The following is a 17,119-nucleotide window of genomic DNA, read 5'->3' on the forward strand; positions in this document are numbered from 1 at the left end:
CTGAAGAGCTTTGTCATTCCACTTGGAATCGGCTGCCAAGGTCCAAAAATCAATGGCGTATTCAGCCACGCTACCCGTGCCCTGTCGTAGCTTCAACAGTCTCTTTGTGGCGGTCCCGGCATGGTCCGGGTGATCAAACACAATTTTCAATTGAGAGGAAAAATCGTCAAACGACAGGCTGGCAATCTGCTGAGTAGAACAAGCCGATTCTGCCCAAATCAAAGCTTTGCCCCTCAGTAACCCCAGAGCGTAATGTACCTTTGAGGATTCCGTGGAGAAAGACAGGGGCTTCTGTTGGAACACCAAGCGGCACTGAAGCAGGAAACCACGGCATTTGTTCAGGTCCCCGGTGAAAGGTTCGGGTGAGGTTGTAGGGGGTTCCCGCAGGGCAGGAGCGGAAGCCGAGCCTGGAGCAACTGTAGGAGGAACAGGCGGAGGAGAAGCAGAGGGAGGAAGAGTAGTGAGTGTTACCAGGTTAGCTACCTGAGAGGTGAGCTGAGATACTTGATCCAACAACCGCTGGTTGTTATCCAATAGAGACCGGATGAGTTGGTCGTGTTGTCCCAATAACATTCCCTGTGAATGGAGGGCGCGTTGTACGCCATCACCCGTTGTTTCATGTGGCATCTCTGCTGAGTCCATGTTTGGCCAGTTCGTTCTGTTAGGCTAGGTGGGGACTCAGGCGCAGAGACGGACACACGGACAAAGAGGGTGAATTAAGATGTTGTTTATTCAGCGTGTTTTAGCAGAGAGAAGCAGTTCAGGGTGGAGCAGCTTCAGACCGGGGTAGGAGCTGAGTGGGGTGGAGAGCCAGTAGCACTGAGAGCTGGATGACGAGGATATCAGACCACAGATGAGCAGGTTGCGGCGTGGGAGTGGCAGGCAGGCAGGCAGCAGGAACAGACGGGATCTGGTCGAAGGAGAGACAAGTTACAAACGTGGCAGAGACAACTATAATGCTGAGAGGGTAACAACTAAACTGAGATTGCTGTACGGAGCCAAGTTACCACAGGTGGTGTAGGAACGAACTGGCGCTGGAGAGGTGGCCAGCCCGGGTAGATAACTGCTGGTTGATTGGTGACAATGAGCTGCAGCTGGATGTAACTGAGCAGGAGAGAGAATGGCCACGCCCCCTGACCTAGATCCTCTGACTGGGCTGCACAGCGGGAGGAGACAGACACAGACAACACACACAGGGGAAAAAGGAAAAGGAAAACAAGCGGGGACAGGAACAACAGTGCCGGACCGTAACAGTTGTCCTTAAGCCATTTTGCCACAACTTTGATGTCTTGAGATGTTGCTTCAATATGTCCACATTATTTTCCTTAATCATGATGCCATCTATTTTGTGAAGTGCACCAGTCCCTCCTGCAGCAAAGCACCCCCACAGCATGATGCTGCCACCACCGTGCTTCACGGTTTGGATGGTGTTCTTCGGCTGGCAAGCTTCCCCCTTTTTCCTCCAAACATAACGATGGTCATTATGGCCAAACAGTTCTATTTTTGTTTCATCAGACCAGAGGACATTTCTCCAAAAACTACGATCTTTGTCCCCAATTGCAGTTGCAAACCGTAGTCTGGCTTTTTATTTTGGTTTTGGAGCAGTGGCTTCTTCCTTGCTGAGCGGCCTTTCAGGTTATGTCGATATAGGACTCGTTTTACTGTGGACATAGATACTTTTGTACCTGTTTCCTCCAGCATCTTCACAAGGTCCTTTGCTGTTGTTCTGGGATTGATTTGCACTTTTCGCACCAAAGTACGTTCATCTCTAGGAGAGGGAACGTGTCTCCTTCCTGAGCGGTATGATGGCTGTGTGGTCCCATGGTGTTTATACTTGCATACTATTGTTTGTACAGATGAAGGTGGTACCGTCAGGCGTTTGGAAATTGCTCCCAAGGATGAACCAGACTTCTACCATTTTCTTTCTAAGGTCTTGGCTGATTTCTTTAGATTTTCACATGATGTCAAGCAAAGAGGCACTGAGTTTGAAGGTAGGCCTTGAAATACATCCACAGGTACACCTCCAATTGACTCAAATTATGTAGATTAGCCTATCAGAAGCTTCTAAAGCCATGACATAATTTCCCGGAATTTTCCAAGCTGTTTAAAGGCACAGGCAACTTAGTGTATGTAAACTTCTGACCCACTGGAATTGTGATACAGTGAATTATAAGTGAAATAATCTGTCTGTAAACAATTGTTGGAAAAATTACTTGTGTCATGCACAAAGTAGATGTCCTAACCGACTTGCCAAAACTAAAGTTTGTTAACAATACATTTGTGGAGTGGTTGAAAAACAAGTTTTAATGACTCCAACTTAAGTGTATGTAAACTTCCGACTTCAACTGTAATCTATACATCCAAAACCAAATGCGTCCGATGGCATGGCTGAAAATGGTATTGTTTTTTATCCCTCTGTTGGCCTGATAATATAAATGTCAACCTATACAACATATACCTGTTGAGGAGTTTGATTGACATTTGGGCTGTATGTGTTCTGTTTTGGTTGCTAGCGGAGACAGACAACTCTCAGAGGGTGTTGGACAATGACTCAGCCCAGCATCTGAAGCTGAGGGAGAGACAGCGCTTCTTTGAGGAGGTGTATCAGCACGATAAGGACTTCCTCCTGTCCTCGGCCCACCTGCACATTGACTGCAGGAAACGTGAGAGATGCTCAATACACACATCTTCACATGCACAAATCACACACACACAGGATAGGCCTCTATTATGTAATATATGGATTAATTAGAATATACATTACAGTCCAAATAAACAGCTCATAATGGACTTAATCATAATAAGTTAATATACAGCCTGAATCTGAGTGTGTTGTGTTGTCCATACAGCTCCTATGGGCAGTATCTCCTCTATGGAGGTGAACGTGGATATGCTGGAACAGCTGGACCTCATGGACATCTCTGACCAGGAAGCTCTGGATGTGTTCCTCAACTCTGGGGACGACGACGGCCCACTGGCCTCCCCTTTACCAGGTATCTATGTCACCCTCCTGGCCTCCCCAGAAATAACAGACTCTTCCTTACCACTACTTACCAGGTTTGCTTCTCAAAGTAAGGTTAAAGTGTGGACACATTTTCTTTACAATTAGCCATTCTAGAGTGGAAATAAACTCCTTCTAGAAAGGAACTAGAGCAGTGGCAGCTTTAGGCTTGTGAATTTGAGGAGGATGGATGAAAATTATTTAAAAAAATACCATATTTTGAAACAAGCTTGATCAAGGAATTCCCCTGGCTTGCTATAAAACCAGGGCAGAGTGGGGTAAGTTGAACCAAAGGGTTAGTTGAGCCACCCCTTGTTTAGGAAACCATACACAAAATGAATCATGTGACCAAATATTTAGGAAGAGGACATCATCCATGGAGTCTGTGAATCAAGAAACCACATGAAAAAATGATAAGCAAGTTAGGTCACCCAAAAATATTTTCACGAAGTCAAATGAATTTATTGTGCATCTGTTTCTTAGGTTAAGATAACGAATTAGTCTCCCTACCACATTTATTTCCAATTCAGACATTGTTTCTATGTCACAGTAGGCCTACTGGTCTTGTAGTACTTTAAGAACATATAAAGGTTCACTATTGAGAGTTATCACATTGTAAAGATATAATCTCCACTATCCATATAACATAGGAAATGTTACTCTGACTAACAGCCTAACCATGAACGTGATAAAAACGTGTAATAATTATAATATAATTTGTGCAACTTTAAATCACTTTATTAGAATACAATATAATTTCATTCAAAATACAACACAATCACGATTTAGTTTCAAATGTCAAATGTGTACAGTTCAGGAATATTTCATCTTTCCATCTTGATAAGAAATGGCCATATTCGATTCAGACAAAGTAAAATCATTGATGGATTATATAAATTGGAAATGAAAAGTTATTCCTACACAATGCATTTTCCATTCATACAATGTATAGGGAAGGCTTCATTGCCATTGTAGATTTGCCATGGTAATCAAGGATTATTTTTTATTTTTTTCAGTTGTACGGAATGATTGTTAAAAAGATAAATCACCCTTAGTCAGGTGAAATTGCCAGATCAAATTATTCCAATGGTAATACCCATCAGGTTACATTTTCTTGAAGAATGATTGGTGGCAATGAGGACTAAAAGCAAAGGTTATTACATTTTAGTCAGTTAGCAGACGCTCTTATCCAGAGCGACTTACAGTTAGTTCTTTTTTTTATTTTATACCCCCCGTGGGAATCGAACCCACAACCCTGGCGTTGCAAACACCATGCTCTACCAACTGAGCTACATCCCTGCCGGTCATTCCCTCCCCTACCTTGGACGACGCTGGGCCAATTGTGCGCCGCCACATGGGTCTCCCGGTCGCGACCAGCTATGACAGAGCCTGGATTCGAACCAGGATCTCTAGTGGCACAGCTATCACTGCTATGCAGTGCCTTAGACCACTGCGCCACTCGGGAGGACATAGTAAGATGATCTATTATCTATTATATTGACAACAACGGAAATACACTACCAGTCAGAAGTTTGGACACACTTACTCATTCAAGGGTTTTTCTTTATTTTTACTATTTTCTACATTGTAGAATAATAGTGAAAACATCAAAACTATTAAATAAGAGAATGCCAAGAGTGTGCAAAGCTGTCATCAAGGCAAAGGGTGGCTATTTGAAGAATCTCAAATATAAAATATATTTTGATTTGTTTAACACTTTTTTGGTTGCTACATTACTCCATATGTGTTATTTCATAGTTTTGATGACTTTAATATTATTCTACAATGAATTTTTTTTTTTAAATAAAGAAAAACCCTTGAATGAGTAGGTGTGTCCAGCTACCCTTATTGTATGGGACACTTTCAAATGTACCTTTAGAGGCCATTCAATACAATACTAATTCAAACAAAAGCAGTTTAGGTCAAAAGGGATTAGACTAATAAAGGAAATAGAGGAAATAACAGTGCAGGTAGATAGCAATAATAACTGTGCTATAGAGGCACAAAATAAGTTAGAAGAAAAACAAAAATAATTGGAGGAACTTATTCAAGAACAATCAAGTGTCATTTATTACAAAAACTAAGTGAATTGGATGTAAAATGGTGAAAAATGCACTACATTTTTCTTGAAACTTCAACATGGAAATAATTTACAGAAACTCATTACAAATGACGGAGTCATCCATGATTCACCAAATTATATTTTGAAAGAGGAAGCAAAATATTTTAAGTGTACATTTTCTTTTCAGTCTCCTCCATCTCCACTGAATGACGTTAACTGTAAGATTTATTTCCTAATAAAATAATGTAAAATTAACAAATGTACAGAAAGACCTGTGAAGGCCAACTTACAAGAGGAGGAACTTCTTGAGGCAATGAAACCCTTTCAGTCTGGCAAACCACCAGTGTTTGATGGTATGCCATTACTCCTGAAACAGGACCTTGGTGGTAAGTATAAAGGCCTCTTACACTTCAATGTTGTGATGCAAAAAACCTGGCGAAATGCATATCACATAGAATTAAAAAGGTTTTACCAGATATTGATCAGACAGGTTTTTCACATGGATGATATATTGGAGATAATATCCCACAATTACATGAAACAATAGAACATTGGCATGGTCTTCATAGCAGATTTGTAAAAGGCTTTTGATAAAGTATGACTAGAATTTATATATAAATGCCTGGACTATTTTAATTTTGGGGAATCTCTTATACAATGGGGTTAAAGTTTTGTATAGCATTCCCAGGTGTAAAATAGTAAATAATGGTTACTTCTCAGATAGTATGGAGCTGTCAATAGGATCAAAGCAAGGCTGTCCGTTGTCTCCATATCTATTTATTATGGCCATCAAAATGCTTGCTATTAAAATCAGATCCAACAAGAACATCTAGGGGTTAGAAATCCAGGGGTTAAAAACAAAAGTGTCAACATATGCCCATGACTCAAGCTTTTTTCTTTTACCAATAAAATGGGCTGATAGTGAAGTATACATACTTGGTATTGATATCTCAAAAAATATAAATGAATTTAGCACAACCAATTTCAATAGAAGGTTAGCAATAGACAGTTGGAAAAATCACATTGATTAACTCTTTGGTCCTAACACAGTTTGCTTACTTACTAATGGCGTTGCTTACTCCAGTCGACTCATTTTCTAAATCATTTGAGCCACAAATATGTCACTTTATTTGGAATGCAAAGCCAGACAAAATTAAACGTGCCTATTTATATAATGAATATGAGTTTGGGGAGCTGAAATATTAAATATTAAAGGATTAAACCTCTCACAAAAGCTTCACTCATACATAAGTTGTACTTAAACTTGAACTTAGATTATTAAAAAAGGCTCATCCTTCATTCAAAGAATTTCATTTTTTCCTTTATACAGATTACAACTACACAGTTTCTGGAATGAAACTTTGTTCAAAGCATCGCCCTTTCTTAAACAAGGTGGTTACAATTTATTCTAAAATGAATTAAATTATTTATTTTTATCATCAATGCGAAAACAGGTTTTTAGAGAATTTTGCTAAATAAATGCCTTATTTACATAAGTATTCAGACCCTTTGCTATGAGACTCGATATTGAGCTCAGGTTCATCATGTTTCTATTGATCATCCTTGAGATGTTTCTACAACTTGATTGGAGTCCACCTGTGGTAAATTCAAATGATTGGAAATGATTTGTAAAGGCACACACCTGTCTACATGAGGTCCCACAGTCGACAGTACATGTCAGAGCAAAAACCAAGCCATGAAGTTGAAGGAATTGTCCGTAGGACTCAGAGACAGGATTGTGTCGAGGCACAGATCTGTGGAAGGGTACCAAAACATTTATGCAGCATTAAAGGTCCCCAAGAACACAGTGGCATCCATCATAAATGGAAGAAGTATGGAATCACCAAGACTCTTTCTAGAGCTGGCCGCCTGGCCAAACTGAGCAATCGGGGGAGAAGGGCCTTGGTCAGGGAGGTGACCAAGAACCTTCCAGAAGGATAACCATCTCTGCAGCACTCCACCAATCAGGCCTTTATGGTAGTGTGGCCAAACGGAAGACACTCCTCAGTAACATACATGACAGCCAGCTTGGAGTTTGCCAAAAGACACCTAAAGGACTCAGACCATGAGAAAAAATATTCTCTGGTCTGATGATACTAAGATTGAACTGTTTGGCCTGAATGCCAAGCGTCACATCTGGAGGAAACCTGGCACCATCCCTATGGTGAAGCATGGTGGTGGCAGCATCATGCTGTGGGCATGTTTTTCAGCGGCAGGGACTGGGAGACTATTCAGGATTGAGGGAAAGATGAATGGAGCAAAGTACAGAGAGATCCTTGATAAAAACCTGCTCCAGAGCTCTCAGGACCTCAAACTGGTTCACATTCCAACAGGACAACGACCCTAAGCACACAGCCAAGACAACGCAGGAGTGGCTTCAGAACAAGTCTCTGAAAGTCCTTGAGTGGCCCAGCCAGAGCCCGGACTTGAACCCAATCGAACATCTCTGGAGATACCTGAAAATAGCTGTGCACCGACGCTCCCCATCCAACCTGACAGAGCTTGAGAGGATCTGCAGAGAAGAATGGGAGAAACTCCCCAATTACAGGTGTTTCAAGCTTGTAGCGTCATACCCAAGAGGACTCAAGGCTGTAATTGCTAACAAAGGTGCTTCAACAAAGTACTGAGTAAATGGTCTGAATATTTATGTAAATGTCATATTTCAATTTTGGTTTTTTAATACATCTGCAAAAGTTTCTAAAAACCTGTTTTTGCTTTGTCATTATGGGGTATTGTGTGTAGATTGATGAGGGGGAAAAGGCTGTAAAGTAACAAAATGTGGAAAAAGTCATTGGGGTCTGAATACCTTCCAAATGCACGGTATAAATATAAATACATTTTTGAGGACAAAAATGTTGACAGCTTTGCCATACTGGTTTGTATTGTTTCAAGAGTGCATGAATAGCTATGAATTTTGATATGTTTCATTGTACTGTAAGTGCTATGGATTTATTGTTACAGAGAAGTAGAACGACACAAGGGTGTGCTCTCATCATACAGTGTTGAGGTGTGGTGATTAGATTAGAGAATGTGTGTGAAGTTTTATGCCTTTTGTTTTAATGTTTTGGGCCATGCAAAGTGATGTTAATCAAACGATGGGATACTGGGATTTGGCGCTCTTGGAAGAATAAAAGCTGGGTTTAAACATTGATCATGGAGTCATTGGTAAACCGATCTCCTGATTTACGTTTGTATATCATAGAGATGAATTTTCTATGCTGTTAAGACATAGGATATTTTGTATTCTTTTTATCGTGAAGATTTCTCGTATGTACCATTTGTTAATTGTATTCTTAACGCATAACTGTAATAAATCGGATTACTTTTAAACGATACGAACCGTAGTCCTCACATTTCTGAGTAAATTGTTTAATGGAAAATGTTATTCACAATATATATATAGCATTTATGCTCGGTCTCTAACTGTGCATCTCTGAGCTAAGGTTAGCTCAATCATTTAATGCTAGGACTTTGATTGCAAGATATTAGCTCTTTGTTCCTTAGCCTTTTAATAATGGCATAACGGTAAACCTAGACACATGCATCTTATAGTATTCCGAGGGGTGACGCAAGGCTCGCAACCTTGGCTATACCCACTGGATACGGTTATGGGCATATAGCATTCACATAATAGTCAGATTGATAGAATGTCGCTTATTATTATTCAACATAATTTTTACACATCTATCTAATGCAGTCCCCTCATCCTCAGCCGATGGGGATTTCCACCAACCTACATAATGGTTGGATAATTTCCACCGAACTATAAATAGTGACTCATCCAGTTGATGGGATGTGCTATATTACACTACACCTCCTCTGAACTAGAATCTAGAGCTATTCTGTACTTGAGTGCAGCGTTTTCCAACTCCAGCCCTCAAGTAACCCCAACAGCACACATTTTTGTTGTAGCCCCAGACAAACTCACCTGATTCAACTCATTGAGGGCTTGATGATTAATTGACAAGTTGAATCAGGTGTCCTTGTCCGGGGCTACAATCAAAATGTGTATTTATGGGGGTACTCGAGGACCGGAGTCGGGAAGTATTGCTTGAGTGTATAGACTTAGTGGTTCTAGTGCTTTTAGTGGTGGTTCTTGTCTAGTGGTTCTTTGGTAGTGTATAGCTCCCTCAAACCAACGCTGGACCAGCCAGTTCCACTATGTTTTTTCATTGTTCTCCTCTAATCAGGGACTGATTTAGACCTGGGACAGCAGGTGGGTGCAGTTAAAACCAGCAGGCTCCCTACCACATAGGGTAAGAGTTGAATACTCCTGTTACAGTTGTTCTAGAGGGGAACCTCATTATCGCTCTGGTTTTTCTGATCCACCTGTCATTGTGACCCTAAAGGTTTATCAACTCACCCCTGGCCTCTTAGACTGCGTTTAGACAGTCAGCCCAATTCTGATGGGGTTTTTTCTTCACTAATTGGTCTTTTGACAAATCAGATCAGCTCTGAAAAAAATCTGATGTGATTGGTCAAAAGACCAATTAGTGGAAAAAATATCTGAATTGTGATGCCTGTGTTATTAACACAGCCTTACATAACTCTCTTCTTTGCTGCCAACACTGATCTATCCTCAGCCAGAGACTTGGCACAATCTAAATGGTGCCGTATCACATTTAAAAGGCAAAACCAAAGCTAGAAGAATGAAACTGCTGTGTATTATGTGCGTGTGAACTGACGGCACCACACAGAAAGGGTTGTTGTTTCTCTTTCATGCAAACTGATGTAGGGAAAATATGTAGGGATTCTGTTTTCAGAAGCATTTAGTTTACTTGTTTATCCGGGCGTTTACCCTGGTATTTACCTTGGCATTTATTTACCCTGGTATCAGATTACTGTGGTAATAGAAGGGGATGAGGTGTATCGAGAGACTCTCAGTTTCTCCCAATGCTTTGTCAGGACACTGATTTCTTAAGGGAGGAGATGGGTGTAAATCTTTCGGTTTTGTCCTGTGTAATTGTGTGCTCCTCTTTGGGTGCTGAAATCCATAGTTCTTGATAACTTCATTTTATGTGATGTCGGAGCTCCAGTCTGCCCACACTAGTCGCCGCTCAACTCCGTTGAAGTTTAGTTGGCTACTGTTAGGGATGCCCCAGCCCCAGCTAACCCACCTGACTCCAATAATCAACTAATCATGATCTTCAGTTAAAAATGCAATCAGTTTAAATCAGCTGTGTTTGCTAGGGATGGGGAAAAAGTGTGACACCAATCAGGCCCCCGAGGACTGGAGTTGCCCAGGCCTGTATTAGGACAATATTACTGTCATTACTGGGTTAACCCATCATACCTGTTTGAAACTCATTGCAAACAATTGAGGAATGCTCACTTGAAAGCATGTGGTTTGCCCCACCTATCACCAAGGGGTTTAGCTCAACAGTCCTTTCCACCAGTTTATTTAATTACAGCATCAACACTTTCAATCTCAAACATCATGGCAGTGTAACTGAGGACATCCTGTTTCCACAATACTGAGAAAATGATGAGGTACTGAGAAAGGATGGTAAACTGTAAATTATATTTCAAATGACCCCAACAAGGGCTGTCTGGCTTGAAACAAATTTCTATCAGTGGTAATTGCAGTCTTTTTCATTCCATTTCTACAGTGAGGGAAAAAAGTATTTGATCCCCTGCTGATTTTGTACATTTGCCCACTGACAAAGAAATGATCAGTCTATAATTTTAATGGTAGGTTTATTTGAACAGTGAGAGACAGAATAACAACAAACAAATTCAGAAAAAGGCATGTCAAAAATGTTATAAATTGATTTGCATTATAATGAGGGAAATAAGTATTTGACCCCCTCTCAATCAGAAAGATTTCTGGCTCCCAGGTGTCTTTGATATAGGTAACGAGCTGGAATTAGGAGCACACTCTTAAAGGGAGTGCTCCTAATCTCAGCTTGTTACCTGTATAAAAGACACCATGGCCAAGATCAAAGAGCTCTTCAAGGATGTCAGGGACAAGATTGTAGACCTAAACAAGGCTGGAATGGGCTACAAGACCATCGCCAAGCAGCTTGGTGAGAAGGTGACAACAGTTGGTGCGATTATTCGCAAATGGAAGAAACACAAAATAACTGTCAATCTCCTTCGGCCTGGGGCTCCATGCAAGATCTCACCTCGTGGAGTTGCAATGATCATAAGAACGGTGAGGAATCAGCCCAGAACTACACGGGAGGATCTTGTCAATGATCTCAAGGCAGCTGGGACCATAGTCACCAAGAAAACAATTGGTAACACACTACGCCGTGAAGGACTGAAATCCTGCAGCGCCCGCAAGGTCCCCCTGCTCAAGAAAGCACATATACAGGCCCGTCTGAAGTTTGCCAATGAACATCTGAATGTTTCAGAGGAGAACTGGGTGAAAGTGTTGTGGTCAGATGAGACCAAAATCGAGCTCTTTGGCATCAACTCAACTCGTCGTGTTTGGAGGAGGAAGAATGCTGCCTATGACCCCAAGAACACCATCCCCACGTCAAACATGGAGGTGGAAACATTATGCTTTGGGGGTATTTTTCTGCTAAGGGGACAGTACAACTTCACCGCATCAAAGGGACGATGGACGGGGCCATGTACCGTCAAATCTTGGGTGAGAACCTCCTTCCCTCAGCCAGGGCATTGAAAATGGGTAGTGGATGGGTATTCCAGCATGACAATGACCCAAAACACACGGCCAAGGCAACAAAGGAGTGGCTCAAGAAGAAGCACATTAAGGTCCTGGAGTGGCCTAGCCAGTCTCCAGACCTTAATCCCATAGAAAATCTGTGGAGGGAGCTGAAGGTTCGAGTTGCCAAACGTCAGCCTCGAAACCTTAATGACTTGGAGAAGATCAGCAAAGAGGAGTGGGACAAAATCCCTGCTGAGATGTGTGCATACCTGGTGCCCAACTACAAGAAATGTCTGACCTCTGTGATTGCCAACAAGGGTTTTGCCACCAAGTACTAAGTCATGTTTTGCAGAGGGGTCAAATACTTATTTCCCTCATTAAAATGCATATCAATTTATAACATTTTTGACATGCGTTTTTCTGGATTTTGTTGTTGTTATTCTGTCTCTCACTGTTCAAGTAAACCTACCATTAAAATTATAGACTGATCATGTCTTTGTCAGTGGGCAAACGTACAAAATCAGTAGGGGATCAAATACTTTTTTCCCTCACTCTATGCCTTGAACCTCAGTGTCATGTTTGTTCCTTTTGTTATTCCTTCCTACTCATATATCCTGTCTGCTCCTCTCGCCCACACCAGAGGTAGACGATGAAGACGAGAGCAAAGAGGTTGTCTACAGGGAGCGTGTGCCAATTTGTCCGCATATCGACGGTCGCTGGGGGTCAAAATCTCGTATGTCCTCCACCTCCTCTGGTTCGAGTGACACCAGCGGGGGCGGAACCGACAATGTGGTCCAATCCGATGAAGAGGAGGTGCACGCCGACACCCTCCTGCTGACCTCCGTGCCCTGAATGAAAGACGAAGAGACCGATGAAGAGAGAAACCTGTCCGGTCCTTCATCGTAGAGACACAAGTCAATCAGCTGTTCTGACTGTTGTCAATGACAACAAAGAAAGGGTAAACAGACTAACTCAGAGATTCATACATATACAGTACCATCACTGTCTCTTTCCATGTTACCCTGTGGACACCCCTGCACTATCCTGTGGGAAACCCCTAGCATGGACACCCCTTGTAGTGGTTTGGTGTGTTGTTATGGGTTAATTGATTTCTTGCGTAACTATGAAAAATACTTATTGATGACGTCTCATTATTTCAACTTAGCACTATTGTACTGAACACTCAGTTTTCACAGCAGTTTTTTCTGTTGCTTCAGAGCATTATACTCATATTTTGTTTAATCATGATCAAGGTGTCAATATTGTGTTTGCCATATTTATCATACACAGAATATCATTGTCAGAGGGAGAAATTAAGACTGGTCCAGATGTCTGTCTCACATAAGAACCTGTGAACATTGAGAGACTACATCCTGGATCCAATGCTATCCATTCCTTAATGCTGCTATTTAAACACTGAATTCTAACACACTGATACATGATGAGTCTCTTTGCTGCATGATTGGGTTCAGTTAGTGGTAGTCTTAAGCAGTTTAGTTTAATTTGTTCTCAGTCAAGGTATTTACCAACCTTCATGTAACAGTTGAAAGGGGATAAAACATTTAGCAACATAACACATCAGTCACTCGCACGCTACATGCGGACTGGATATTCTGCTATTGCTATTCCCTCCAGCTCAGGACACCTTCATCACGCCCATTTTCTTTTAAGTTGAATGTCAGTTAAGAGGGTGAGAAAGATATAAGAGTGGTATTTCAACGTAAACAGGAACAATCCTGTGTGGCATTCCCCCAAGTCAGTAGGACTATGAGTTAGGAGTCTACCAGGGCAATACCTTGGTAAAGGCCTTGGTGTCAATGAAGACAATATTCGCTAGCTACCGGGAATTCCGTCCACTAGCAACTATCCTAGGGAGCGGCAATCTTACCCAGGTGTTTGTTTCTGCTTGGTTGGAGCAAAATCCTGCACCCCAGGGCCGGACTACTGCATTTGGGGCCCCGGTGCACCTACAATGAGGATGAGAGAAAATTGTGCAGTTTTGAAACAAATTTCAAGTTATTCTACACATTTATCCATGAGGCTGAGAGAAAATTGTGCAGTTTTAAAATGTATTTCCTGCAATTCTACACATTTTGCCATTGCTTATGACGTGTTCATTTGCTGTCTGGGGCCCCTTGGTGGTCGGGGGCCCCGGAGCACGTGCCCTGCATGCCCGTTCGGTTATCCGGCCCTGCTGCACCCACACAGGCCATCACAGGGTAAGACTGTCCACCATTTTACAACAGTACACCCTGGTGTTCTTACTGTAAGAGAGCAGTATAGAGCAGGAGCGAGCCATAAACAGCCCCCAGCCTCATGTTGTATTGTTATGCTCATATCATCTGGGTACCATGGACTGACTGTGTTTGTAAATGCATGCCATGTATGTCATGTATAGAGTTGTTCATTCTGCAATAAAGTGTATCATTAAAAAAAAAAATCGGATATTTCAGATTTCATTGTAGGCCTATCTATGCATGAAACGAGTTGTGAGTACAAACAGGGCATATTTCCTCCCTGTAGCCTCCTCCTGACCTGAATATTGAGCGTTGGATATGTACAGTAGACACTAGACACTTGGCTCACAAAATGGTTTCTGCAGCTCTATGGGTTTAAGAGTCTATCAACAAGGGTGTGTTTGTTTGTTTGTGTGTTTGAGTGTGTGATCATTGCATGGGAATGGGAGTCCTTATGCTAAGTTTGTGAGCGTGCATCTGCTTTCAGTTTTTAAGATGGCCCTTTTTTGACAGTGGAAAAACTTGGTGTATGTGTGTAATTTGAGTAAAGATAAAGAATACAATTATGAATATATGTTGGTGTGTGTGTTGCCTCAAGCTCTCTTGAAAAACGTTTTAAGGTCATACAACCGAGGAAAATGGAATGGAATGTTGAACACTTTTAAGCTTGTTACATATGTTGCTGCTAAATTACAAACCATGTAAGGACCTGTATGTAATGATTGAATACTGACATAATAATTATCCACTATGAAAATTGACTGTTGTTATAGGTTGAGGTTCATCCCATTGACTCCACATATACTAATGCGTCTGTTTGGTTAAGTTATCAAGTTTGGTTAAATTGGATTAAAACACCCATGGGGCCAGGGCAGTTTGTGGGTCCTTCTTCTGACACTGCTGTGTTCATATAATCAAAATTCCAGCCTTGAATTATACTTCAATGACTGTGAGTCGCTGATCACAAATACTTTAAACGACCTCCTCCACATCACAGTATGGGAATCACATTCAAAAACAAAAAGAGCCATCCTGATAATCAAACAATTTTCAGTTTGCATTCAAACTTCAGAAGTCTCTTCCTGGAGTTGAGATTGGGTGGGAAATAGATTTGTAAGCCACAGGTATGTTTTAAAGCCCAGGGGCACTAGTGGAGCTGAGGATAAGAGCGAGATAGTAACTGGTTGTACCAGACAGGTACTTTTCCTCTCCCTTACAATGGGAAGGTATAGGGGCAAAATAGCATCTGGGTGTGAATCTCGGGTAATTTAACAGTGAGGAGCTTGTTGTTATGTACCTCTCCACTGTTATCTGTCTTTCCAGTAAGTTGTAAATTAAGATTTATGTTGAATATTAAATTGTAAATGGATACCTTATCTGACAATTGCTCCTGGGAAAAATACAGTACCTTTATAAAGTATTCATACCGCTTGACTTATTCCACATTTTGTTGGGTTACAGCCTGAATTCTAAATGGATTTTAAAATATATATATAATCTCACACATCTACACACAATACCGCATAATGAAGAAGCAAAAACATGTTTTTAAAAGTTTTTGCAAATTTATTGAAAATGAAATAAGGAAATATTTAAATGTACATACGTATTCACACCCCTGAGTCAATACATGTTAGAATCACCTTTGGCAGTGATTACAGTTGTGAGTCTTTGTGGCTAAGTCTCTAAGAGCTTTGAAAACCTGGATTATTATTATTTTTTTAATTCTTCAAGCTCTGTCAAGTTGGTTGATGATCATTGCTAGACAGCCATTTTCACGTTTTGCAATAGATTTTCAAGCCGATTTAAGTCAAAACTGTATCTAGACCACTCAGAAACATTCAATGTCATCTTGGTAAGCAACTCCAGTGAATATTTGGCCTTGTGTTTTAGGTTATTGTCCTGCTGAAGGTGAATTTGTCTCTCTGTGTCTGTTGGAAAGCAGACTGAACCAGATTTTCCTCTAGGATTCTGCTGGTGCATGGCTCTATTCCGTTTCTTTTTATCCAAAAAAACTCCCTAGTCCTTGCCAATGACAAGCATACCCATAACATGATGCAGCCACCATGCTTGAAAATATGAAAAGTGGTACTCAGTGATGTGTTGTGTTGGATTTTCCCCAAACATAACACAAGACATACATTTGATTTCTTTACCACATTTTTTGTTTTGTTTTACTTTAGTGCCTTTTTGCAAACAGGATGCATATTTTGGAATATTTTCATTCGTTATAGGCTTACTTCTTTTCACTGTCAAGGGCTGAGGTGTATGGAGTGTGGAAGTCAGGCGCAGGACACCGAAGTTTAGTCCAACAAAGTTTACTGTGAAAACCACTGGGCAAAAATACAGTAAACGGCCTCAACAACAAAACCGAGGCGAGCAATACGCAAACCATGCGTATAACAAATAAACAAGAAAACAAAATACAAAACACGCAGCACTACGGACAGGCGGAAAACAACACACAACCTAACCAATACAACACAGGCAACTTATAGAACACGTAATCAGACACAAACGGACACAGGTGTGACAGACAGACAAAAGCAATCACACATAGAAACATTCAACGGTGGCAGCTAGTACTCCGGGGACGACGAACGCCGAAGCCTGCCCGAACCAGGAGGAGGAGCAGCCTCGGCAGAATCCGTGACAGTACCCCCCCCTTGACGCGCGGCTCCAGCCGTGCGCCGACCCCGGCCTCGGGGACGGCCAGGAGGACGCGGACCCGGTCGCGTGGGATGCCCACGGTGGAACTCCGTCAGGAGGGATGGATCTAGGATGTCCCTCCTAGGCACCCAGCACCGTTCCTCCGGACCGTACCCCTCCCACTCCACGAGATACTGGAGACCACCCATCCGGCGCCTCGAGTCCAAGATGGTCCGGACTCTGTATGCCGGGACCCCCTCGATGTCCAAAGGGGGCGGAGGGGTCTCTCCTATCTCATGTTCTTGGATGGTCCGGATGGTCCGGACTCTGTATGCCGGGACCCCCTCGATGTCCAAAGGGGGCGGAGGGGTCTCTCCTATCTCATGTTCTTGGAACCTGAGCCCTAGGACCATACGTCAGGACTACCGGGCATGATGACACCTTGCTGTCCCCAGTCCGCCTGGCCTTGCTGCTATTCCAGTTTCAACTGTTCTGCCTGCGGCTACGAAACCCCTACCTGTCCCAGACCTGCTGTTTTCAACTCTTAATGATCGGCT

At 42.0% G+C, this 17,119-nt stretch overlaps 1 protein-coding gene across 1 annotated transcript in view; it reads left to right on the forward strand.

The window, feature by feature from the left end:
- Window positions 1-12,528, forward strand: part of LOC311147599 (dysbindin-like) — a gene marked incomplete at its 3' end in the record, with an annotated part of 53,223 nt that extends 40,695 nt beyond the window's left edge. Inside the window, exons 2-4 of the mRNA XM_084184338.1 lie at window positions 2,514-2,663; window positions 2,850-2,993; window positions 12,317-12,528. Coding sequence (XP_084040464.1) covers window positions 2,514-2,663; window positions 2,850-2,993; window positions 12,317-12,528 — 506 coding nt within the window. The remainder of the gene's footprint in view (window positions 1-2,513; window positions 2,664-2,849; window positions 2,994-12,316) is intronic.
- Between the last annotated feature and the right edge of the window lie 4,591 nt (window positions 12,529-17,119).

Source organism: Coregonus lavaretus (genome assembly GCF_964263955.1).
Source record: "Coregonus lavaretus genome assembly, chromosome: 20".
Classification (NCBI taxonomy): Eukaryota; Metazoa; Chordata; class Actinopteri; order Salmoniformes; family Salmonidae; genus Coregonus; species Coregonus lavaretus.